This window comes from Gopherus evgoodei, chromosome 3 (assembly GCF_007399415.2).
Source record: "Gopherus evgoodei ecotype Sinaloan lineage chromosome 3, rGopEvg1_v1.p, whole genome shotgun sequence".
In the NCBI taxonomy this organism is placed as follows: domain Eukaryota; kingdom Metazoa; phylum Chordata; order Testudines; family Testudinidae; genus Gopherus; species Gopherus evgoodei.
In genome coordinates this window covers 104,474,865-104,502,089 of record NC_044324.1, presented here as the reverse complement: position 1 = coordinate 104,502,089, position 27,225 = coordinate 104,474,865, and the positions used below count along the sequence as shown (strand labels likewise).

The 27,225-nt window shown below is 40.3% G+C and overlaps 1 protein-coding gene across 1 annotated transcript in view; it reads left to right on the top strand.

Moving 5' to 3' along the window:
• TRDN (triadin) overlaps window positions 1–27,225 on the top strand; it is a 307,073-nt gene that overhangs the window by 162,839 nt on the left and 117,009 nt on the right. Inside the window, exons 17-18 of the mRNA XM_030556221.1 lie at window positions 18,898–18,942; window positions 24,798–24,851. Of these exons, the coding sequence (XP_030412081.1) occupies window positions 18,898–18,942; window positions 24,798–24,851 (99 nt within the window). The remainder of the gene's footprint in view (window positions 1–18,897; window positions 18,943–24,797; window positions 24,852–27,225) is intronic.

The following is a 27,225-nucleotide window of genomic DNA, read 5'->3' as shown; positions in this document are numbered from 1 at the left end:
ATACTTCAACTTTCAGCTACGCAAATAGCGTAGCTGAAGTTGCGTATCTTAGTTTGAACCCCCCCGCTAGTGTAGCCCAGGCCTAAGAGACTTTATCTATGCTGGGAGAAATGAGTTGTGTTAGAAATAATTTTAACAAACATGATTTAACATGTTAAACACTACTTAATGTATACAAAAGCAGAGCTGGTTTTTTAAAGTGATAACTAGGAACAAATGTTTATGTCCTGTCTACCCATGAATTTGTAATCATTGTAGTAATAATTTAGTGTTGACAAATGTTCAAGCATGTTTAAAATTCAAATGAAGCTTCTTTCCATGTCATTTTAATATCTTTTATTGTGCATTTTCAAGTTTTCCTTGGTCTATCTCACCCCCTCGTGCCCTGGGAATTCCTGACCAGTGCTTGTCTTATGTTGTTTGATTCTTTCCTTCATGTGTGTTCTAGCCATCTTTATTTTTGTTCCATAATTTCCTGTCCTATCAATTTCTGTTTCTTCCTCCTCCAAAGCTCTTCATTTATCATTTTTGTTCTGGCCATCTAATGTTGAGGATTTGTCTAAGGCAGCTGTTTAGAAAAACTTGAAGTTTAGATAATAAGGTCTTGATAAGTCTCCAGATTTCAGCACCATTCAGTAAGATAGCCTTTACAATGGTGTTAAATAGTCAAAGCTTAGCTATGAGGGCAAAGATTCTGTTTCCCTAGATTGGCTTTGGGGTAGCAGAGGCATGTCTGGTTTTTGCTATTGCATCTGTTCCATCTTTTTTGCTCATGGTGCTGTCAAGAATTGTGAAGTGTCAGACCTCTTCCATGCCAATCTCTTAAAGTGTTATTGGTGTTTCTTGTTGGGTGTTGATTCTCATGGTTTTCGTTTTCTCTGTGTTGATTTTCAGCCCTACTAATTGTGCATAGGTCTGGAGATAATTTATGTTAGCTTGCTTTTCTCCGTGGGTATGGGTCAGCAGGATGATGATCTGTTACTGTCTCTGCTCCATTCCTGTTATGTACAACCTCTAAAGTTCTTATCCATTTGTGCTGAATTGCAATGTGGTCAATTTTGTTCCCTGTTCTGTGGTGTGGCTACCTGCTAGTTATCTTGTGAATTGTACAGTGAGGGGAAATAGTTCCTCCAATGGTCAGATCATTCATTCCACAAAAATCAGCAAATATTACCCCATTTTTGTTCACTTAATGAAGGCCTTGTTTTCCCATAATTACTTCCCTGCCTGTATTGTTGCTTCCCCCCTTTAGTGTTCATGTCTCCAATTACAAGGAGGACATCCCTTTTCAGGACCTTGGCTACTTCTGTTCACAGAAGTTTTCTTGTTCCTATTGGCTAGCTTGATTTGTTAGAGAGTAGCACTGAATAATGGGCACTTTCTGAAACTTTGATGTAAATTGTGCTGTTATAATCCTGTCAGGCTTTTAGCTGCCCTCCTTGACAGTATCAGATTATACCATCTCTATGTACATTACCTGCTGCCAGGAATGAGGACTTGCTGCTGTACCTACCCAGTCTGCCTATGAGCACAGCTGAGCCACAGCAGGACTGCCTTACTGACTACTCCACCTCATTGGTTGAGAAAGTTAGCAAGCCTGCTCTTCAGCCTAACAGCAACAACTGATCTGTGACTTCTCTATACACATGCCCACAGCTGCAATCTCTCCTTGCCTTGCCTGCTTTTAGCCTTACTCCAGCCCTGATCCTGGCTTGTTCCCAACCTTGCTACTGTCCTTCCAGTCTGCTCCAGTCCGACTCCTGGTTCCTGGCTTGTAACTGCAGCTCTGACCATGTCTGTGCTAGGCCTGACCACTTCTGCTCTGACTGCTAGGCCTGACCACCCATATCCTGGTTCATGACATTGGCATTCAGTAGCTCGGAATATAGTAGGATGTGTCCAGGTGACAATTATTTGTCATGATGTTACCCATCTCACTTCACTTAGGCCTACTATATCTAGTTTATATTTGTCCATTTCTTCTGTTACTTGGGCTGTTTTACCAGACTTATATAGTGTCTGCATGTTCCACATACTGATTTTGGTTACAGATTTAGGATGGCGCAAATTCGTCAGAGGAGTAGCTTCCTTTCAGGTTTGGCCACTTTGCATCATCATCTTTCTTCTAGGTCTAACTGAGTTGAGTTGAATTAGGCTCAGTTTGTTGAGCTGAGCAGTAGTGTAGGTTTCCATAACAGCTTTAGTTTTTTATGGGAGCAGTTGTTAGCCCACTCCCAGCCAAGCCCTACCAGGAGGATTGGTGGACTGCCTTTAGTTTGGTTTCTAGTCTTCAACCTGGCCTGGGTGGCCTTACCAATTATATTACCACTAGCTCTCAGAGTCGTGGGACCATGCAATCTGTCCCACTACATCAAGGCATAGTCCATGGGGAAGGAAACTACATTATATGCCATGTAATTCAGAAATGAAACATCTGGTTTGATGCTATCTCCTTTTGAACCCCTAAAAGCAGGAAATCATAATAGAGGAGACAAATTACAATTTACAGTGTTGCCAACTCATTATTTTTATCACACATCATGCATTATTTGGTGTTTTTCTTAAAGGCCCATCTACTGGACTCATATGATTAAGGGAGTATCTCAGCTTTTTATTTAAAAAATAAAAATAAAAGTACTTTTCTACTCTCATGATTAGGGAGAAAGGCTTGAAAACAGGAACCCTAAAGGCTCAAACATCAGAAGGCAAATAAAAAGAACCCACAATTTATTGTTTTAACATTATTGTAATTTTCAAGCTAATCTCATGACTTTTGGGGTCTGTCTTATGATTTTTAAACACCTGGGGCAACTAACTCTAGCAGTATTGTTCTAGTGTACACATAAGGATATTTAATGCTTTGTAGTTTGTGGATGTGAGCTCATGTGATACAGTAGGAAGGAGGTTACTGATAAGGCAGCTGAACTCCAGAATGCAAAGGATTAAAGTAACAAAGACAGGGACTTTTATACTAATTCTTAAAGAAGATATATCCACTCAAAAGACAATAGTATAACTTACAATAACATCTCTATTAGTCATGTATACAAATAGGGCTGATCTATTCATGCAAAACCTTATGAGAAGTAGCTCAGAAAAAAAGAGTTTATGAATGCCTATCTTGTGATACCAAGGGTTGATTTTTTTTTTTTGAGAGAGGTGTTGAGTACTCACAATTGTAATAATAGTTAATGGGCACTTAGATGCATGGTGATGATCACAGTATAAGAATAGAATGGAACAGAGCCTAACACCACATTGAAAGGGTTAAAACCAGGATCAGAGAAAACATTATCAGAGCCAGACCTACAACTCAGGTATTCCTGGCATGAGCTATGCTTTCTAATTATTCAGATCTCATGTTAAATTACATCATAAACTGGGAGGATATATATTCCATAGAGTTTACTGAAGTATACAGTTAAATTGTATCTTTATATATATATATATAGAATTAAAAATAAAATATCTTAACTTAAGATGGCAATTCAAAATGACCCTTATAACTTTATTCTGTTTCTAAACTTGCTTTTCATGTGAGATTATAGAATTTTAAAAGATTACATTTTACTGTCAAACTGCAGTTTAAAGTTATTAACATGTTCATCTTCAGAAGCCATTACTAAACCTTGTGAGTCATCCTAACGATGCTGGAGAGAGGGAATTAAACAATGCAAGCCAATCCCACATTTCTGTCCCTTTTTTTAGCTCCCTAGTTTGCTGCATTTTTGAAGACTTTTCTAGCCTTTGTGTTAGAAGATGGTAATCCATAATATATTCTAGTTACACATGTTGCTGTTATTTGTCATTAGACTTGCTCTTTGAATTCATGTTCTCTATTTCAGCATTGAGTGGCAGCATCTATTGTTATCCCCAGAAGGTTTAAAACCTGCAATAATTGCCACATTTGATCAACAGGATAGTATTGTATAGCCCAAAGTTTAAAAATGAGCAATCTCAGCATGTGGTTGTATTTACATGCATTGGGCAGATACAGCAGAGTTTGCTGAATGATGAACCTTGGAAGGCTTGAACTTTCAGTCTGAATAAGCAAGCCAAAAGCAGGATTATGGGGATGGTTTCCTATTTAATAATTTTTACCTTTTCCAATTAAAAGGACAGGCAGTGTCTATTGCCTTAAAAACAAGCTCCTTGCCCAGGCCTTCAAAGCCCTGCTTTACCTCTCTACTGCCTACTACTCTGATTTTATCTCTCTCTGCTTCCCATCAACTCTTTCATTTCCCTTTTTGTTCTCCATGCTTGTTTCTGCACTGTCTGTGCTGCTTGGCCTGTTTATACCTGGAACTTAATTCCTGAAACCCTATCCCCCAAATTGGACTTCATCCTGTCATTCAAATCCCTCCATAAAACTCACAGCTTCCACAAGGCCTGTTAATGCAGTCTCTTCCTATAGTGAAATGATGGACTGTGTGTGTGGTTAACTGAGAGGCAGAGAGAGATTCTATATAAATAATAATAACCTCAAAATAATGCTTTGAGAGCAACTCTGCCCCTGCCACCCACCTTTTTCCCCATCTGAAGGGTAACATTTTACACCTCACAGCATAGCCTTTATATTTTCTGGTTAATGTTTTAAATTAGTGCAAATTAGCAAATGAAAGGGTTGGGTTTTTTTGTCCATCTTGCAATTTTACCCCTTGCATTACATGAATGTACTTTTGCACAGCTCTATACTAACTGCCAGTGGCGCTGGAACAATTTTTTAGCAGGAGTGCTGAAAGGCTAGTGAACAAAACCTTAAGACCCGCTGCATCCCCAGCACCCCTAATTGCAGCACCCCTGCTAACCATCTCTCTAAGGCAGGGATTGGCAACCTGTGGCACGCGGCCCGTCAAGGAAATCCGCTAGTGGGCGGGGGTGGTTTGTTTACCTGCAGTGTCCACAGGTTTGGTCGATCGCAGCTCCCACTGGCTGCCGTTGGCCATTCCAGACCAATGGGGGCTGCAGGAAGCGGCGGCCAGCACATCCCTCAGCCCGCACCGCTTCCTGCAGCCCCCATTGGACTGTCCCGCCAGTAGATTTCCATCATGGGCTGCTTGCCACAAGTTGCCGAACCCTGCACTGAGGTGTATTTGTTTGTTTGCAGGCAAATTCTCTCCCTTTCTTAATCCCCTCTTGTCATCTCTCTCTCTCTATCTCTCTCTGCTGCAGAGTAGACTAATATTGAATGTGCTCAGTACAAAATGAACTGGAGAATTCTTAATTAGCTTTTAAAAGTGTATTGTAGATAAAACACATTAATCCTCTGACCTTCAGTTAGTACAAAAACATTGTGCTAATTGTTCTGAAAAATGGATAATTCTGTTGTTATAAACTCAGAGGTTTCACTTAAACAAACATAATTGGCAGAAATAAGAGCCTGGCACAATCCTATTTAAAAACCCCTACTCCGCTAGACTGGACAAATATAGAGCCACATCTGTGCACATTCATGAAGGAGTCTTGCTGAGAAGCAGTCTGGATGGGGTAACAAGAGCGATGGTCGAGATTTTCAAAAGTGAACTGTAATTTTGAGTGCCTCAGTTTTGGGGTGTCCAACTTTAAATGTGATTGAGAAAGGGGCCTACTTATTTATTTTTATTGTTTGGAAGGTAGGTGTTCAGTACTTGTGAAAATCCATCCTCTTAGAAGAGAGCTTATTACACAGAACGTACGAATGGCATTTAGCAAAAACATCTACTGCTTACAAATATAGGGACTGATCTGCTCAGGAAGAAGCTTAGAACCTCTCAGGATCTGGCCTGTGCAGACAAATCCTTTGTGAGTGTCATGCACAGGTGCCCACCAAAAAAAACAACCACTCAGGATGGAACAAAGGAGGTCCTCAGTGCAACAAGCTCCTTATCATAGATCAGTGTGTGCGATGTGCCTGTTTGTACTCGGACACCCCTGCCAAGTTAGCGGCCCCTCTGCACTCCCACCATGGGGATTATTCCTGTGCTGGACAGGGATAGTCTGGATTTCTGCCTGCTCTCAGAATACTAATGTCTTTTAACCCTGCCTTTGTTGCATTCAAGTGAACCGGCTTTGGGGACATTTAAACAATGAGACTGCATTTGCCCTCAAATGTAAATATTAAAATTATTACCTTGACACTGTCATGTATCTGGAATATTCACCTATGCGGGTTCAGTGAGGCACTCTACTGGGGCCTGATAACCGTTCCTCCCAGTGGCTGTGTCCTCTACGTTTGAAGGAGGGATGTTGTAATGGCCTTGCAGGGAGCAGAACTGAGGTGCTCAGGGATGAGGGGACAGGGCCTCTCTGTTGCTTTTTTGCATGGTCTAATGGCAGGCATATTGTCCTTCACTCTGTGCTGTTTAATGCCAGTCTTTGCAACTTGCAAAAGGGCACAGATACATGGGAAATGAGGAGAAAAGGCCATTCTATTCTCCCACAGTTTGGCCTTTGCTACTCTGCTTTATAGAGGCAGACAAAGAAATCTCTATGACCAGTTTCTAAATTCCTGATCTGCACAAAACCCTTCATTTGTATGGCTTCCCTGCCCACATTTACCTGGTGCATTCCTCGTGTTACATAGTTGTTTTCTACTGATGAGAGAAATAGTGGTGACATCTGGTGGCCAATTATCTTTTTTTTTCTTTTGTCTGCTTGCTTTTTCTGCTACTGAACATTACCATATGAAAGTGTTCCTTCTCCAAAGAATGAATTAGAGATCTGTAGCTCTTATTTATGTCTGTTCCTCTCCCAGCCAACCATGCTGCAATGGTCACTCCTGGAAGGTGGTACACCCTGGAACAATGTTAAAATGCCAGCCAAACATGAAACCCTCTCAGTAGTATCACCTTCCTGGGCAGTACTTCCAATAGAGCCAGCAAATAACAGCTAACTAACCATGGTTTGAATGACATAATATTGTACTTGACAGAAACACTCTTGGCATACCCATCATTGTAGCCAAGACACAGCACATTACTATAAGAAGCTTGAATGGGGGGGCAGGGGCTTTTGGTTCCAGATCAACTGAAAAGAAAATAAGCAGAGAAAACCTTGTGCACAGTTGAAAGGAGAGATGCCACTAAATGTCAATGTCATACTGTCCTACCAGAAAATAACACCTCATACCATTCACTGGTCCACGGATGCTTAACAGGCCTGTATATTGATAGTACTGAGGCCAGAGTTAGGCTGTTTTTTGTGCTAGTGGGACTGTGAAGAATGTGGGGTGTACAAGTGTTACTATACATTTTGGAGGTGCATTGGACCTATTTGTAGAGCAGCAAACTCTGTGAAATTGAGGAAATATGATTGTGGAGGTTAAGGTGTGTTAAAGAAGGATAGCTTAATTGGGCATTTCCTCAAATTTGGCTTTACAGGGTTTTTATGAGTGAGTCTTCCCCAGGAGGTGGGTTGTAGTTGTATACGGAGGTGTAACGGGGTCAGGACTCGCTACTGTTGGTGCCTCCTGTTGGTTGCTCTGGGAATTGGCTTTTATCAGCTATGAAGCATCCTCTGTGCGTGGTGTCTCACCCGTTGTCTGCTCTGCTGATTTGGGAACCACGTTGCTCCCCGCTCGGCGGTGAGCGCTTCAGGACACTGCCCTCTGGCAGCACCCACTACTCCATTCTCACCCCCTTCAGGGGGGCAGGGCAGTAATGATAGTCCTTCGGCTTGCACCTGCCTCTGTGGCCAACCGCAAAGTCTAGTCCCTCACCTCAGGGCAAGTTGCAGTCTGTCTCAGCCACACTCCTCTGTGGCCAGGTGCACTGCAAGGGGAGGTGGGGGGGCAGACCCAGGCCCACCCACTACTCTGGGTCCCAACCCAGGGACCCTCTAGCAGCAGCCTCTCTCTTCCCTTCTTCTCTCTCCTCTTGTCCACCTATCTTCTCCTTTGGCCTCATGCACCATCTTGACCCTTTTCACGAGATGCCACAGCCTGGCAGGTAACTGGGCCGGAGCTCTCCTCTGCTCCCCCGACCCTGCCCAGCACTGCTCTGGCCAAGGTGCTACCTTCTTACCTCAGGAGCAAGTCCTCCTCCCTTGTTAGTCAGGGGGACACTCCCCTGCTTTACTAGGCAGCCTTTATATAGGGCCAACCTGGCCCTGATTGGCTGCCTCTTTCTTTGCCCTGACTGGCTCTCCACAAGTCTTTGCTGATTGGCGGCTGGTCTGTGCAGTCTCTCTGGCCTGTTCCAGCCTTTTTTCTCATGGAGCGGAGCATCCACCGCACTACAGGAGGAAACTATTAATGCTGGAGGAGTGGGGCTGATTGGGGATAGCTTAGGAGAGAGAGAAATGGGGGAAACAAATATATAAATAAAATACAGAAAGATAATCGGCAGTGAGTTGCCTAGGGTTGCCTTATTCAGAGATTTATATGTGTAGGGCAAAAGTTAAGGGAGGACAGAAGATTATGAATTGATAGGGAATTTTTAAAATTATAATTTTAGAACCAAAAAACATGTGAGTCAGAAACATGGTGTTGCATGTATTGTAAGAATATGCAATAAGCAACTGCAAATGCTTTTACCCTGGTACTCCCTCAACAGCTTGCCTCTGATTGATTGTTACACTCACTTGTGTCTTGTCTCTAAACCCTATGCATATTGGAGCAGGGCCAGGACGTCCTGTGTGTTTGTACAGCCCTCAGCAAAAAAGGGCTCTGCTTCTGCTTGTGGTCTTATCATCATCATCATCATCATTATTTTGTTATCCATGGAGCAAAACCCACAATTCTCATTTGGAACATCTGGGTTCTCTGTCTGGTTTGCTGGAGCTCTAGGCTTCATTGCCTGTGTTGCAGACTGATTCATTCCTAGCTAATAACTTGCCCCTGGCATTATTAGCATCTCAGACCCATCCTTACTACTTTTTCTCTCCTCCCCTGGGTTCTGTTTATGACTCACCTGCTGTTTCCTGGCATTCTCCACTAATAGCTGCTTTTCCCTTCAGACACAAGCTATGCAGGCTACTGTGAGGACTGGGCTATGTTTATTAACCCATAGAAAGTCTGAGTTAAAATTTACATTGTTGCCAGCTGGTGATGTTATGTGCTGATTTTCCTCTATCTTTCAGTGTTGGTAACAATTTCCTGTTTGTGGGGTTTTGTATAATAAAATCATAGAAAGTGGAGATGGAGGTGACCTATTAGGTCATCTAATTCATCCTTCTTACAATGCAAGATGATTCCACACAGTATCTCTCCAAGTTCTTTATCTAGCTTAGTTTTAAATGTCTGAACCTCTTTAGAAGATTATTCTCAGTCTTAATAGATTTCAAAGTTAAGAAAAATTTTATTAAATTCCACCTAAATTTTCCTTTGCTTAAATTTCCCTGTTACTCATAGTGATATCCCCATGTGACATCCTAATTTACCCCCTAAATCGTTGGAGCCCACTTCCCTATTGCCTTGCTCCTTGTATTGTCATTTATACTTACTTGTGCAAAGTAGATGTAAAACTGGGGTAGGTGAATGGAGAATTTCATTTGGTAGCATTTCATACTCACTTTGCACAGGTGTCTATATGACAATATACAGCAGAAGCCGATGGAGAGTCAGGCCTTTGGTGCTAGGTATCTTAGACTGTAATAAATAGCAGATTTATGGGATATAAGAATATTTCTTTTTGGTTTTACTTTGCACATACTTTTGCAAACTAAATACTGTAGGCCCCTACCTAGATACTTGCTTCCTATACTCTAAGAAAATGAAATACAAGCCTACTCACCTTATTGATGTTTCCCAACTCAGCAAGAGACAAACGTAGTCAAATTTGGTCTTATAGTAAAAAAGTATTTGAGCAGATGCAAACAGCATTTGGCACTGGTGTACCTATTGCAGCTGGAATACTGTGTCCAATTCTGGTGTCCACAATGCAAAAAGGATGTTGATAAATTGGAGAGGTTCAGAGACGAGAACGATTAAAGGGTTAGAAAACATGCATTATAGAGAGAGTCTCAAGGAGTTCAATCTATTTAGCTTAACAAAGAGAAGGTTGAATGACTTGATTACAGTCTATAAGTACCTATGCGGGGGAAAATATTTGATAATTAGCTCTTCAATCTAGCAGAGAAACGTATAACATGATCCAGTTGATGGAAGTTAAAGCTAGACAAATTCAGACCAGAAATAAGGAATAATTTTTAACATTGATAGTAATTAGCCAATGGAACAATTTATCAAAGGTTGTGGTAGATTCCCCATCACTGGCAATTTGTATAACATGATTCAATGTTTTTCCTACAAGATTTTCTTTAGGAATTATTTTGGGGAAGTTCTATGGCCTGTATTATACAGGAGATCAGATCAGATTATCAAAATGGTTCCTTCTGGTGTTTCAAAAGTATCTTAGGCCCAAATTTCAAAGGTATTTATGCATCTACAGATGCAGATTGGGATTTGCAAAAGCATCTAAAGTGGTTATGCACATAACTCCCATTGATTTTCAATGAGACTTAGCTCCAAAGTGCTTATGTAACTTTTGACATGAACATGTAGGCTCCTAAGTCACTGTTGAAAATTATTTTTTTTAAATAATTGGAGATATAACTATCTCCTAGAACTGGAAGGGACCTTGAAAGGTCATTGAGTCCAGCCCCCTGCCTTCACTAGCAGGACCAAGTACTGATTTTTGCCCCAGATCCCTAAGTGGCCCCCTCAAGGACTGAATTCAGAACCCTGGGTTTAGCAGGCCAATGCTCAAACCACTGAGCTATCCCTCCCCCCTACTGTCTAAGGAATGAGGGGGAAAGATAGCTCACTGGTTTGAGCATTGGCCTGCTAAACCCAGGACTGAGTTCAATCCTTAAGGGGGCTATTTAGGGTTCTGGGGCAAATAATCTGTCAGGGACAGTACATGGTCCTGCTGTGAAGGCAAGGGGCTGAACTCAACAACCTTTCATGGTCCCTTTCAGTTCTATGAGATAGGTATATCTCCATATAATAATAATGGGTTCTTAGGGTAGAAATGGTGATATCATTTATGTGAGAAGCTACTCAATTCAAGGGTCTCTTCTCCTCCACCCCCCAGCTCACTTACTCACTTTGCAGTGACAACTGGCTCAGCATATGGCTGCTTCTCCATTGCAGTTGGTATTCTGGAAATAAAGCTTCTCTAAGGCCTCGTCCAGACTAGGGGAGGAAAATCGATCTTAGATACGCAACTTCAGCTACGTGAATAACGTAGCTGAAGTCGAATATCTAAGATCGAATTACTCACCCGTCCAGACGGCGCGAGATCAATGTCCGCGGCTCTCTGTGTCGATTCCGGAACTCTGTTCGGGTTGATGGAGTTCCAGAATCGATGTAAGCGCGCTCGGGGATCGATATATCGCGTCTAGACTAGACGCGATATATCGATCCCCGAGCAATCGATTTTAACCTGCCGATACGGCGGGGTAGTCTGGACGTGGGCTAAGAAAGGCAGGTAGTTGCTCTCTGGCAGAGTGAGCAGCCTCTCAGTGACTGATTGATTGGCTGGTTTTAGTCAGTTCAGCAGAGGAAGAACTTTCAATCTGCTTTCCTAATGGAGCAGTGGCCTAGCTGTTGTTGAACCTCACAAGAGCAACTGAACCTTTTATTGTTCTGTCACCATTTAAGCATTGCTTATTTCAGCTATGCATAGTTAATTTCTTTAATTCTTTCTTGTAAATTAATCTCTGAATACGCAGCAGTGGGAGGGAGGGGAGAAGACAAACAGGGTGATGCACATTTGTTTCTGCAGTTGAATCTCTTGTGGGATGATTTGGTTCCCATCAAGTCAAATTCAAAACAAAACAAATGCTCTTGGGCTCAGTGTTCGTCATTTCAGACAAGAACCAGGAATGCTAAGGCTTTTAAGAATAAATGGAAGATTGAGATGAGCTGGATTTGAAATACCCAGGCACTATTTGATAATTGGGAAATCTGCCCAAACAAAGCATAGTACAGTTGTTTTAGAATGACATGACAGTGTCTGATAGTCAGTCTGTTTTGAAGCTACATTATCATTCTTTTAAAAGCCCCTTTGGGGAATAGCAAACTGGGAACAAACAAGCCTGGAGTTAGTACAAACTGAATGTAATAACTATACAGGTAACTATATACTCACTTTGCCTCTTGCCCTTCAAAAGTGTTGAGTGAGTTACCTGCACTTTCTTACCAGCTGATTGGCCTATGTTTAATTAATTATTCTAATCTGATTGCTTCTACACTGTTTCTGTTGGTCTATGGATTAATGCAAAATAAGATGCACTTCTGAATCACCGGGACTGATATTTAAAATAATTACTCTATGCTAAACATCAATGCATATCAGCCAAGTTAAAATGGTACACTAGTCAGTGTTATATATTTTCTGCTGCCATTGTACAGACAAACTGCAGACCTGGTCCAATTAAAGACAGTGGGAGTATTTCCATTTACTTCAGATGTCTTTGGATCTATGAAATCCTTTCTTTTTCCATGAAATTTTTTCTCATTCCTAAAATTTGTCCTTGACTATGTTATTTTCCCTGAAAGTTCCTATGACAATACAAAGATGATCATTCAGCAGCTCCTGATTATTTTAGAATACTGTACCATAAGTGACACATTGAATGGCTTCTGGGTTCTAGGTATGTTTTTATTGAATTTCAAATTTGATACATTGTACAGTAAAAGCTTTGTTATCCAGAATGTTGGGGGAACGGGGGTTGCCGGTCAGTCAAAAATTCTGGTTAACCAATAGAGGGAGGGAGTTTGGGTGTGGGAGGAGGCTCAGGGCTGGGGTTGAGGAGGTGCAGCGCGTGGGCTCTGGGAGGGAGTTTGGGTTCAGAAGTGGGCTCAGGCAGGTAGTTGGGGCACAAGAGGGGTTTTGGGGTTCCAGATCTGGGTGGCGCTCACCTCGGGCGGCTCCTCGCAAATGGCAACATGTCCCTGCTGCTCCTAGGCAAAAGGTAAGGCCAGGTGGCTCTGCATGCTGCCTCTGCCCATAGGCGCTGTCCCAGCAGCTCCCATTGGCTGCAGTCCCTAGCCAATGGGAACTGTGGAGCCAGTGCTCGGGGTGGGAGCAGTGCATGGAGCCCCTGTGGCCATTCCTCCACCTAGGAGCAGCAGAGACATGTTGCTGCTTGCAGGGAGCCGCCTGGATCCAGCACCCCAAAATGCCAGTTTCTTGAGCTTTCCAGTTGGTAAAGTGCTGGATAACACAGCTTTTACTGTTCAACAAATGGCATTAACAATATTCCATTACACAATACAACAGTGAAGGATATGTTTGTGTGTGTGTATATATATATATATGTGTGTGTCTGTGTGTGTTTCTATAGGTGTATATATGTGCTTTTATGTATAGGTGTGTATGTATGTATATTAAAATCACTCTTAAGGCAGACTAAAAATTTCCATAGATTTCAGGATCTGCTACAATTGCCATTCTTAACTCAACTATATTTAAATCAATATTTAAAAAAAATCAGGTAAGAATACATAAAAGAAAAGGTCATTATTAAAATCCATACAATGCCAGAAGTAAATACGTTGTGTTTTTATTAAAGGTTTAATATTTTAAAGTGTAATTACTAGCATGAGCACATACAGTACAATCACTTCACTTATCTCTTGGTCTATACCCATTCAGTACCTGTAATAATTTTTCAACTCACTGATAGAGACACAATATATGAAACATCCATACTCAAAAAGGTAAGGTGAGCCTGGTATTGGTAAATCCCATAGGTCTGATTTGATAGGATGCTCTGTTACTTCTTGAGACCTTGCACAAAATGCTGGTAGGAGTCCACTTACATGAGTAGGGTAGGCTCATTTTCTAGGCCCTTGACCTCAGAAAACTGCCTTAAATCTTTTATTAGTCCACTTCCTCAGTCTAGTCCTGTTTATCATGCATCCAGCTACACTGCAGAATTTCCTGGCTGTCTTTCTCCTAGAGAGGTTTATAGAGGTCATGGTTGCTGTTGGAAACAAAGGGAACATAATCTAGACCTCTTAGTTATGATTGTTTAACTTTTTAATAAAATATACCTAATGGCCATTCTTCCTCTGGTTTTTAACGTGCAATGTCAGCTTTGTGGCTTTGTTAACCATATTTCTCTCTGAGTTATGTATAAGTGATTAGGATAATAGAATGGGCAGATGTTCTTGAGAGGAAGAGCCATACATAGTCATGGTTACAAATGCATTGATTTTTATCTTGATTGCAGTAGGTTCTGTGTGAAGTTGCTTCCTCACAGATTTTTGCTGCACTTTTTAGGATGTAATTAGAGTACTGTATGTCACCTGTAAAGATGAGTGGATGGACATTGCATTATTCAGATTTCCCTTTTCACACAGAGTGAGAATGCTGACTATGTACATGTTCAGAGATACAACTAATATGTGCATCCGAGCAAACTTCAGCTTAAAGTCTTTATATATATCTGAACCTACAGCAAAGGCAAGTAAGGAAATGTAGTAAGGAGTATTTAAAGGGATATCATGCACAACTTGCAGCACAGAGTAAACAGTCTGATTTTTCATGCTCAAAGCATTTATGTCAGTTTCATGAGGCAGTTTGGAATATAATCTTTATTTCAGGCTCCTTTTCTGTAATGGCTTCAGCCATTTTTAAATTTGCACCAGACTTTATTCATTCCTCATAAGTTATTACAGCCAAAGTTTCACCACAAAACTGCTGAACCCATTGCAAATATGTACTTTGGAATGTATTTCTGCTCAGCTTGCTCAAAAGAAATATGGATTCCCCCCTTCTTAGGAGAATTCATAAATTCTCCAATGTTTGAAAATATAAGGCCTATTGTAAATATCTCTGTTGAAGTCTATTGACATCAATGGAACCATGAGAATTTATAGCATAGATGATCTGGCCTGTGGTGATTTATTTTAAGGAGTAGCGTTGTTATCTACACCAAGAGCTCCCATACTTCATTGGTTCACATACCATCACCTTAAAAATTGTTGCAAAATGAATGGCTAGACCATATAGCTCACGTAATACCAGTAGTACATATGGGAACCCCTGATCACACATCTTACAAAATATCTTTTCTTCCTTCCCCCAGTTGACTGTAGCCTGTGTAAATATATGTAGTTCTGATGCCTGTATGATTATAATCCCATAATGAAACCCTTAATCTATTGTTAACATCTCTAATAGCCACAGATGGCCGTGGAACATGCTGTTAGTGGGAGAAGCTGATTTCATTTTAATAATTCCTAAGTGGAAAAGAATTAAGCATTAAAGAAAATGAAAACATGAGTCACTGGTATATTTTCAACCGGACATTCCCAAAGTTCACCTGTTCATGTAGGTGAATCACCTGCCTGATCATTTCATTCTCTTACTTGTTTTACAGTTGACTTGTATGGTGGAACTTTTTGAATTCTCATGGGGCTTCTGCTGTCTTTGAAGTAGCATTGGATGCATTCATAAACATTTCACTCTGCTTCCGTTTGAAGTGTTCTACAGACTTAAGGCTATTACCCTCCTCTGGCATGGTTCTGATCAGGACAGACAGGCTTCATGCTTGTTCACTAAAATGCACAGCTCATTTACAAGTGGTAACTGAAAAGATGGTGCAAGATAGCTTAGAATTTCAGCCACTCAAATTTTCTGATTCATTGAAGTCTTTATTTGTTGTATTTAAAACTCCTGTTGAACGCTGCTCAGCTGCTAATTATTGTAGTAGCTAAAGACAGAAAAAACTATACAGTTATCTAGCCCATCCCCATTAGATTATTTAGTACATTTCCCTTTGTTCCCTGTGGATTGACCCCAGGGTGGGCACTGATATAGACTTGAAATTCAGGCCCTAAGAGAATGTGTTGCCTTTCTTAATCAGCAAAAATGGCCAGCAAGATTGGAGAGCTATTTGCAATTGTTTCGAGTCAGGGAATTATTATTGTTGGTGATGTATTGAGACATCTCAGACAACACACAAACAGATATGCTCCCTGACCCAACAACTTGCAATCAAAATGTTTAGTTCAGTGATGTGCTGTCTAAATGTTATCAAGGCTCCATCAAACAAATTCCACCTTCATCAATGATGCATGTGATATTCCCTGGTTAACATAGTACCCTACAATCCTAAACCACCACCACCCACATTAATTATATTCTCTTTCTTTCCCAGAAGTCCTATCAGCTCCATACATCCCCACACTAGCAAGTTTTTCCCTTGCCACTCAGTCTAATACTTCCTGACCAGTCATGGTGTCACCTCACTGAAACCCCTCTAGAGCCCTCCTTTACCAGTTTCATCACAGCAGTAGCACTGGTCCAAGTAAATTATCCAGGAGTTCTAGGTGGTGCGTGGTTGGTCACTTAGATCTCCTTTAGTTTATGCAGCGATCAGGTCTCTCTGAGTGCTGCAGTTTCCCCTCGTTGATTGGCTGGAAGGAGGGAGCAATGATGGTGGCCTTTGAGGAGGAGTGGATTTCCCTGGATTGGTAGGTGAAGGAGAAGAAGTCCAGACTTACTCCAAATTGAAGCTCTTTAAACTCTGGGCTATGGCTATGTAGGCAGTCACTAACAGGGAGAAAGGCAGGTTCCCATGTCTTGAGACTTAACTCAGTGAAGCAGCAGCTTGGCCCTTGCCTTCTCCTTGTGTGTTGTTAGAGTGACTGATGGGGTGGGAGGGGACTGCTAGGACTATCTGGTACATTCCTTATGCACACGTAGAGGCACTTGTAAGGAGGCTGTTTCCCTTGCTGCTCCATGAGAAAGAAGTGAACAGGTAGCTCTGGACTTAGTAAAACAATATTTTGATGCTTCCTCCCCAAATCTCTACCCATGATTGGCACATGATTATACAGAGGATTTGGGGGAGGGTTAGCAAAATTAATCTGTGAAATATACCAGAAACTTAATTGTTTTTCTTAAAAATTTTGAGTGCTGGAAGAAGACTGGGAATGTTTGTTTAATCATAATGAAATATACAGTCATTCATAACTTCATATTGCTCAACTGTGTATGGTGTCTTACTCTTCTACCATACTAATTCACATTAGCTAACAAATATCCCCACTCAACTAATTGTTTTTAAATTCTGGTACATCTGCTAGCGTGACAGCAGACTATGACTTTAATTATGTTTTTTGTTCTGATGATGGAAATTCTCACACATCAGATGCCACCTGCTACCTCCTCTATTTCCACTCCTTTGAACCCTTGCTATGGGCAGCAAATGGAATTTTAATTTCCATCCATACAAGACATATTGGCTTAAAAGTCCTGTTGCTGTGTCAAATGTGCAAGACCCAAGACAAGCACCCAAATACTCTTCTCAATTTCATTTTGGTCAATAATAGCATGGTCAGTAGTTCCTCTTCTGCTGATCAAGAACCATTCTGAATGTAAAATACTGACAAAAACATCTAATGACCACTTTCAGTATGAAGCTTTCTGATATCTGACATTTCTGTTCATCTTTTCTCTCACTCTTGCTCTTTATTAAAAAGCTAATTGGAAGCTAAAGTAAGAAGAAATTATAAGATATGCAAACAGCAACTTCCATCCGAGGCAAGGTTTTCAAATTTCCATGTGGCTTGGACAGAAGGAAAGGTTCTTTTTTGGCTTACCAATTAGAGCTTCTGCTCATGTTGTATGAGACCTTTGGTTCTGCTGTATTTCTGTACGAGACCCATATACAGCATAGTACAGCCATGGGAAGTGGTTACGTCCACGCTAGCATCTGGCCACCAGTGAAGTCAGAGATAAGATATATGATTCATCCGGGTTTACAATGGGAAGCATCTACTTTGGTAACTTTTTATCTTAAATTTTTGGCAATGTGAATCCAGGGTCCTGTTGAAGCATCAAAGATTATAGTGGGCCCTGCTGGTTTAAGGCCAGCCTAGTTAGCGGAACACAATATATGTCCTATACTTTGGCATCCTTAAACTCTGTCATTGGATTGATGTGATATGTGGTCAGCATATCATCTATCATATAGAGGTAGAATTCAGACAATATGGTTACCCACAGATGCTGAGACTATAGTCTATGTTTGTAACCTCTAGATTAAATTATAGTAGTGTTTTGTTTTATGGCCTTCCCAAGAAAAGGTTGCAATAGCTCCAGTTTATAAAATGATGCCTCCAGAAATAGAATTGACTCCAAGTGGACTTGACAAGTCAGTGCAGCATTACCATTAGAACTGCAGTATATTACCTTTCCACTAAGTTGAGTTGAAAGCTGCTTTGCTTTGCGGATCTTTTTACTCCTTGATATACATGCCTGGCTCCCATTGAAATTAACAGGAGACTTATAGATACAAACTGCATAGAGCATCCTCCTGGGAGAAGATAATCAACCATTTGAAACCTATGTATTTATCTGAATTGCTGCCTGTGTATAAATTTACAGATTGTTCAGCATAGTTGAAGTCGACCTGTAAGCTATTCTAAAATATACATTAAGCTAAAAATCTGTGGAGAAGCTGTGTAAAGTTATCATGAACCCTGAATGTAGAATTCATTCCAGACCAAGGTTTGAAATATTTAGTCAATTAACTTAAGCTCAAGCTTACCATATTGTGAAAGAAAATATTGGGACATTCTTGGTGGTTTATTATAAACTTCCTAGAGATACAGTTGCATGAAAGGCATTATATAAGCTTAAGGTTTTTTTATAACCCTGTGTGTAGTTTAGCTGTTATTTGCAGCTACTGTGTACTTCTAGTTTACTTCATAATAATGTTGATTGAGGCCTTAAGAAAAGCTCGAGCTACTCAACTAGAAAGCAGTAAAAGAATAAAGCACTGCCTAGCTGTTTCACTGAGATACATGTATGCTAGCTGCCAGATGCTTATTTCTAAATTGAATTCAAAATTGATCCCTTTAGTCAGTACAGATAAGAATAAGAACAGATCATATTTGTTAAAATATTTGTTTTTTTTTAAATACAAATGTTTAACTGTACTTTAATTCTTTTCAAGAGCAACTAAAAGAAAAGACTTCAATTCCACCGGTAAAGAAAGAAGGTAAGTTGTCTCTTTACTCTACAATATGCTGGTGTCAAAGTTAGACTCAGGACTCACAGTTTGTCAGACCACTCTGTTTTATTAGCACAGCGCTCTGCTAATAACATCCAGATAATGTGAGCACCATGCAAGACACAAACTATCTTATTTATACAGATAAAAGGACGAGCACTTAGCAAGATAACAAAGGAAGCAGAATCTGATAAGTTTACCTGGGCTAGGCATGCATATCTTATTTCCTTACTAACTATTACTGATCTTCTGTTAATGTTTCACCATTAGCACCCTTGTTTATGCCTAATGTTTCTTTTCTTGGCACCTGTATTTCAACATTTCTTATTTTTTCTTAAAGATACATACAACATTTCTTTAATCCATTCTTATTTTTACAATATAATTTATTCTACTTTCACACTGGTATATTGGTAACCCATACTGGAATATGTCTGCCTTTAAATATTCATTAATAACTACTGTAAAATTACAGTGAAGATGTTTCACAAGCCTCCAAAGCTGACAGGCGATTCTGTTAGCAGTGGTTTATTGATTGTAAAAGTTTTAAGGGGTCTTTATAGGAAAGACTGTGGCCGACATTGTTAGAAGTAACTAGGGATTTTGGGTGCGTTAGTATTTGGGTGGCTCAAAAGAAGGGGCCAGATTACCAAAGGTGTCCTCAGCACTTTCTGATAAAGGCCCTTTTAAGGTATCTCAAGTTGGGCACCAAAAAATGAAAAAGCACCAATTACTTTTGAAAATCTTTCTCTATATTTTAACTGCTGCACAAAATTCTACCAAGATTTCCACTTTATTGCTTAAAGTAAAGTATCAGTGGACTATGTTTTTTGAAAATAATCATTTTTAAAAGAAACAAAAACTATTTTCATTATTGCTGGAGATAGTAAGTCTCCAGAGCTAACGTCAAAGACAGTTTGCTTATTACTAAGTCTCTCCGCTGGTCAAGGAATGTCCAATAGGCATCTGGAACAGTATTCCTCCTCGGTGCCAGCCCGATGGCCATGGTTCCTAATGGTATTATATGGCTTCCAGGAAGCATACTCAACCTATCTTATGATATGTGCATGCCTTTCCTTCTGATGTAAGGAACACATATTTATGAGGAAAGATTTAAAGAGACTCGCTTGAGGAATGTTGACCTAGTAAACGATGACTTATATGGAAAAAATGAAAGATAAAGCTTGGGGGCTTTATTTAGATCATGTCTGTTGTTTTAAATGATGCTTCCACTTTGTTTATTTTTTTATAACCTATAGCAATGGCAGATTATTATGATAAATGATTCATATCGCTGCAATATACACCTTTTAAAATTTCCATATCTGGCAACTACTAGGCACTTCTTAAAGGCTTCAGTAAACTCCTTAGCTAGATAACATGTCTGTAAGATGCTTCGTGATTAATTTAATCTAAATGTGGTAATTATCATGCTTTGAAGTAATGCCTGCAAAACACATTTTCACAGAAAGTTAATGGAAGCAGAGGATTAACCCAGAAACATTTTGGTTCAAAGCAGCATATCACCCAAATATAAATGTGTTTCTCCTGGAATTTTTCAGACTTTTTATTAGAATGCTTGGCAGTCATTGATATTAGCTTATCTCATATCAACCTTCTGATGACAATTGAGACATCAGTTTAAACTCAAGCAACTCTGTATTGTTGTTAGTAATGATCTAGTCCTGTTTTGCAGCTCAAAGTCCACTCATGTTTCATATGTCACAGCTTGGTGCCTGTGCCAATTAAAGTAGCAAAGAGGGTCTTTAAGTGTTACCAATAAGGTGGCCAATGGGACGTAACTGCCACAGCTGGGTGCCCAAATAAAAATCCTCCAAGCAGGTAGTTAAGTTAACTATAACCAACAGGCCACCTATCACAAAATACCTCTCTGCCCTGCTCTCTCACATACCATATAGATCAACCCACAACACATTCTCTTTACTCACTAATCATGAATAAAATCTCTGTGCAGAGTTACACCAGTTTAACTAAAGGTATGACAAACTTACGGTTTAGTTACAGTAGTGAAAAAAACTGCGTGGTCAGGCTCATTGATTTTGTTTAAGTCAATCAATAACAGGTTTTACCTGCTCTTAAACAGATTCATGTTCTTAAATTAAACCAAAAATAATTGTGTTCACACCACTTTTTGCACTTGTTTAGTTTAAATTTACATCTGACGTTAAACTGGTGCAACTTCCTTGTGAAAAGGGCCTTAAGTAACTCATCTCAATGCACATCCAAACAACTCAGCCCCACGGCAGCCACTTCTATTGTAATTATCTGTCTGTCTGTATTTGTGTGCATATACTATAACTGAAAAAAATACTATGTGGTAAGAAAGAACCTGTCATGTCCAAAGAACTTAAAAGTAAGAATCTCTAACATGATTTGATAATTTTTTTCCACATAAGCTGTTTTAAATATGTTTCAGTGTCCCCAATTAATGGTTATTAAAATTGTTCAAGATGCAAAGAAGTAAGTAGCTTCACCATTTATCATTGAAAAATGACATGTTTAGACTTCAGCTGCCTCCTCCCTTCTAAACCCATTCACACACTATTTCTAATTCCATGCTCTTCCTTGCAACTGGTAGTTTTGCATCCCCCATTTTTTTTAATCACATGTCTACAATAGCAGAGGTTTTCACAGGGAAGGAAATGTCAAAAATAATTTCAGTTGTAATGTGTTCTCAGTGGCTGTGAGCTTGGTAGAAGGGCTGAGAAGCCTTATGTGTTGATAGGTTTCTGGAGAAATGCCCAAGTACTCTCAAATTGCCAAGTAAATGGTGCCTATCCTGTTCATAACCCCATAGATCATAACCTTGCATTCCTTGTGTACCTAAAAGTCCCATGGAAGGAATTCTGAGTGTGTAATGATCTCAAAACAATATTTTCAAGAAAACAGTATAGTTAGCTCGGTAGCCCAGGAACCTTTATTTCTACATGCTTGTAACCAGTAGTGCTCCCCCATAGTTAACACACTTATCATACATCATTATAGAGGTCAGACTTCAAGTGATCAGATTTGTTGTGTTGAATATGTGGTATATTTTTAAAGATTATGGAATGTGTTAATCTCTGAAGCATCACCCTTGGCTCAAATGCTACCTATGAATAAAAATTTCATGGATACCCACCGTTTTGGGGATGCCGACCAGTCTCTCAGATCCATGCCTGATCTTTTCTGGGCTATGTTGAAGGGGTTTCAATCATCTCTGCAGCAAGAGTCTTCCATCTTCCCAGTACCTTATGGAAGTATCTCCACTGGAATTCAGGATCTATGCATTGAGAAGGGCCTATGCATCATCATCCCATCAAAGCCTGGCATGAAAATTGATCAGATAAGACAAACCAAGAGTTCAATCCTACAAATAGCAAGGCATGTGGGTAACATTACTCATACAAGTTATCCTATTGAATCAATGAGATGACTCACAGGAGTAAAACTACTTATGTGCCTATTTGCTGTATTACTTTTTTCACTGTAACAAAGTCAGACTGGACAGCTGTAAGACAGTGGTGGAAGGGAGGTATATTAACTTTAGAAGGATAAAGGTCCTTTTCCCTATAAGCTGAAAAGAGGTTACCTCAGGTCAGCTAGGGACACCTGAGTCGAATTAAGGGCTGCCTGACACCTTTAAAAATCCCAACTCCAGTGAGAGAGGAGGAGGACGAGAGACAATTTGCTGCAGAACTAGTGACAGCTGGGAGAAAGGCTTCTCTAGGGTGGAAGGTTGCTCTCCTCCCTATAGGGGAAGCTACGTAACTCACTGCCTGTTTAGGGGGGAGGACTGGCACCCTGAGGCCAATAACCAGACCACATGCCTACTGACAGTGGAACAATTTGTATAGTGGGGGTGCTGAGAGCCATTGAACAAAACTGTAAACCCTGTGTATGATGGAAATCACTTCAAACCAGGGGATGCTGCTGTGCCCCCAGCAGCCCTAGTTCCAGCACCCTTGCACATGCCCCCATGGAAGGGGTAGTAAAAAGTATCTTCCTTTATTTTATGTTGTGAATTTGTTTCTTTTTGTTTGGCAGAGGAGTGCTCCTGGGCTAGCCCCACAGCCTTCCTAGATAATATTGGGAAATAAACCTCAAGTGGAAAAATAAACATGTGGGATGCTCTCACTACCAGAGGGGGAAGCGCTGAGCCTGGTGAGATGGAGGAGATACCTTGCCACAGCACATAGTCCCTCTGATTTGGGAATCAACTTAAAGAGTAGTTCCAGAGGCAGCTGCCTGTATGGGATGTCTTGGCAGCCTGGCTCCAATGGAGCTGCATTGCCTGAGAACTGGAGGGAGAGCAAAGACATCATCAGAGCCCATGTAAAATTCTAGTGAATCCCTGAGATCTGTAGGGTTTGTGGATTGAACCTCTTCTTCTTTTGCAGGGGTGGGGACCAGGGTAGAAATGCTAAGAAAACTGTTTAACAAGGTCTCCTCCTATAGGTCTTAATAAAGAAGGAATGAGCCCCCAGAGTAATCAGGCCTTAACAGAGACTAGGAATGGCTAGTCATTACACTAATTGAATCTATTTCCCTATGTTAAGTTCTCCTCACACCTTCTATGGGTCATCTTAATTATCACTTCAAAAGTTTTTTTCCCCTGCTGATGATAGCTCCTCTCAACTGATTAGACTCTTCCTGTTGGTATGCATACTTCCATCTTTTCATGTTCTCTGTCTGTATAAATATCTCCTGTCTGTGTGTTCCATTCTGTGCATCAGAAGAAGTGAGCTGTAGCTCACGAAAGCTCATGCTGAAATAAATTTGTTAGTCTCTAAGGTGCCACAAGTACTCCTGTTCCTTTTGCAGAGTAATTATAGTGATCTAGTACTAATTTACTGCATAGTTTTAAATGGATATAAACAAACCAATCCCACACATGTTAAACTTTATATTTTGTTTTCATTATGTTTTACAAGACATTCTGATGCATCTTTCATGAACTTCTCAATATACTAGAGAGGAAGAACTGGAAATTAAATTTCTGATCTAGCAGTAGGGTTTTTTTTTTTAATAACATTGTGACAGATGTGAAGGATTAACTAACATTTTGTTAGCATTCTGTAATTCAGATTATGATTAAAATGATTAATTATTTCCTTCTGCAATATGAAAATGTGAATTGCAAATCAGAGAATATATATATATTTTTAGTTGATAAACCAAATTCCATTAGGAAAACCAGTACACTTTGGCTTATGACTATTTGTTAAATTATCTTGGTTTAGCACAGTCTGTTCTAGCAGTTGCTAAGGATGCAAAGGATTAACTAAATTCTAGTACACAGTGGATGAACCCAGTGGACTCAGTCTGGTTCTTTTATGCAATGTTTGGACAAGGTTATTAGAGTTCCTCTAGGTATCCTTTCCCTTCACAGCTTTGAACTATTGTCCATGGTGGGTTCCTTTGCCCCAGCCCAGAGAGAGTTTGTCTGTATGCTACAAGATGAACAAGACATGGGGAATTGCAGTTACATGGATTGACTGGCCTTGCTCCTCTGTGTAGAGAGACTCAGCAGCTGTAGGGGCTAATGCAGTAGCAACCAAGCAGTGGCTCCAGGATCACTCTTCAGCGTGGGGAGAAGGAAGCCACTAGCTCGTGATAGTAATTGACAGGTTACTCTAAAAAAACATTTTTGCTGATTGTTTTCATGCCTTTGAATTAGTGGAGTATGTCTGGACACTTCTATTGTTCTGAAAATCTCTTTTCTTCATTCTTCACTAAGAAATATACCAGGGCTATATTTTTCATCTGTAGACTTCCTTTATACTTCTGTATTTTCTAGCTATAACACTTCATAGTAATTTATTTAATTTGCTCTCTTTAAGAGCCAGCAAAAGCTCCTGCAGTCAAACCAGCCACTATAAAAGTAGCAGCACCAGGTAAAGGATAAAGAATAACCTTCTCTCTCTCTATTTTCAGTGTATTTCACATATTTGTAAAGCTTGTTTATTGCATCATAGCACCATCTACTGGATTATACAAAAGGTCACTGATGTAGTCTGTTTTATCTAAAAGATATTACCATATGCTGTTGCTGTGACACTATGTATGTGAATTCTCTAAAGAGAACAGGGTATTTTGCATAGGTCAGGTTCCCTGAGACACTAAGATCTAATGGCCTTTGATCAGGGTCGCCCAGAGGATTCTGGGGGCCTGAGGTCTTCGGCGGCAGTGGGCCCCCACTTTGGTGGTAATTCGGTGGCAGTGGGTCCTTCTGCTCCAGGACCCACAGCCAAAGTGCCCCGAAGACCCGCGCTGAATTACTGCTGAAGCAGGACCTGCCGCTGAAGTGCAGGCGGAAGGACTCCCCACCAGCGAAGACTGGGAGCGGAAGAAGGAAGGACCTCACTCCAGGGGCCCCAAAAAACTCTCATGGGGGCCCCAGCGGGGCCCGGTGCCTGGGGCAAATTGCCCCACTTGCCTCCTCCCCTCTGGGTGGCCCTGCCTTTGACACCTACTTCAGCAGTGCTCTCAAACTTGCAAGAATGTCTTGAGTTTCTCATGGTAGCTACAAAACTGCAAGGATGTATTTTTAGCCATATTAGAGAAATGTGCGGAAGCCTAGAAGGTAGATCTGGACCAGAATGTAGGATGTGAAAAGCCAAAGACCAGAGATATGTGAATTCAGGTTTGTGGAGCACTTCATCATAAAATAAAAGCTACTTGAAAAGCTACTTTGAACAATAGGCACAAAAAGTTGGGCTCCTAAATCCATGTTTAAGCACCTAAAAGAGTAGTCTAATTTTTAAAAAGCACTCATCACCAACAATTGCCACAAACCGCAACAGGAGCTGCTGGTGCTCAGAACTTTTTGAAAACCAATCCATTTATTTAGGTGCCCAAAGATGAAGTTAGGCACCCAGATTTTAACTTGTTGGACAAAATTCATATCTGAATCCAGGCTGGAGATTAAAAACCCACACATTTTGATTAATTAGGTTTTATTTCGTGCCCATTTCAAAAGATTACACATGGTGCTTAGGGTTTCAGTTTAAATGATTAAAACCTAATAAAACTACCACCAAGTCAGGTATTTTTCCAGCGTTCACTTTTTTGAGTTACACTACAACAACAACAACAACAACAAAAACATAGGGATTTTCAAGTGAAAACTGCAAGAAGTATGAAAACCAAAATATTCATTTGAATTTTAACTACTTCACTTTAATTATCTCACCCCATTTGTGTTCCCTTTTCAAAATATTCTAATGAATGAGCTTAGTAACAGGAATGTCTGTGAAATTAGAACATTTAAGGTAAATATTTGATAAGAAGGAAAACTGATATGGCTTACTATTGAGAAATAAAACCAGCTGCTCAGTTCTGGTATATTCCTATATCGCTAGTGCTCTTTTTGGTTTCCGTTGTGAACTAGCTTTCTGTGTTTCTCCTATATTTTTGCCTTACCCCACCCCACAAAGAAAATCCATTCTCTGAATATTAACTTGCATGATTAAAAGTTGATTATTTTTACGGCTTGAATCTTGTGTTTTTAAACAGAAAAAGCAAAAAATGTTGTGAGGTAATTTTGAAGCCTAATAGAGCTCCTTAATAGGAAATTGATGGCACTTCTAGGTGACCAAGCTCAGCAAATATACAGTATTTGATTTTCAAAGCTAATATTCCAAATTTTTCCAGGTGTTCCTTGTACAAACTCTGTTTTGCTATTGGAATTTTGTCTGGCACAGTGTAGCATTTGGCTTCAAATAGGAAATGAGAACTAGTTTGATGGGTACATGCAAGTGTTGTTGCTGTGAAAGGAGAAGCAGTAGTGCTTAAGGAAACCGGTTCTAAAGCAGCAATAAAATCCCAGTTCCTGCAATCTGTCTCTTGTGTATTTACATAGGCCTGGAGGATTAATATTTCTTCTGCACTGCAGAAAGGAATCTTACTAGATTTCATTTTTTCAATGAAAATTCACCCCGAAGAACAGGAAACCCTCTGCAAAACAGATAGAACTTTCAGGCTCCTGGATTATATGTTCTGAATAGTTACATCCCATCGATGCAGCATTTAAGTTCTCAAATATAAAGGGAAATGCAGCTGGATCAGACAGATTTGCAAGAATGGAGTTTTTACTAGTGCTTGACAGTCTTCTCAATTCAGAACAACTCCCAGAATGCAATACATATAGCAAACCTATGTAACCCTTCTGCCCCTCTGAGTTGGCAGCAACAAGGGCCGGGTTCAGTATCCAGGGATTCCATTTCAATAACACAATGCCAAACCAGCTCGAGCCCCCACCCAGTGACC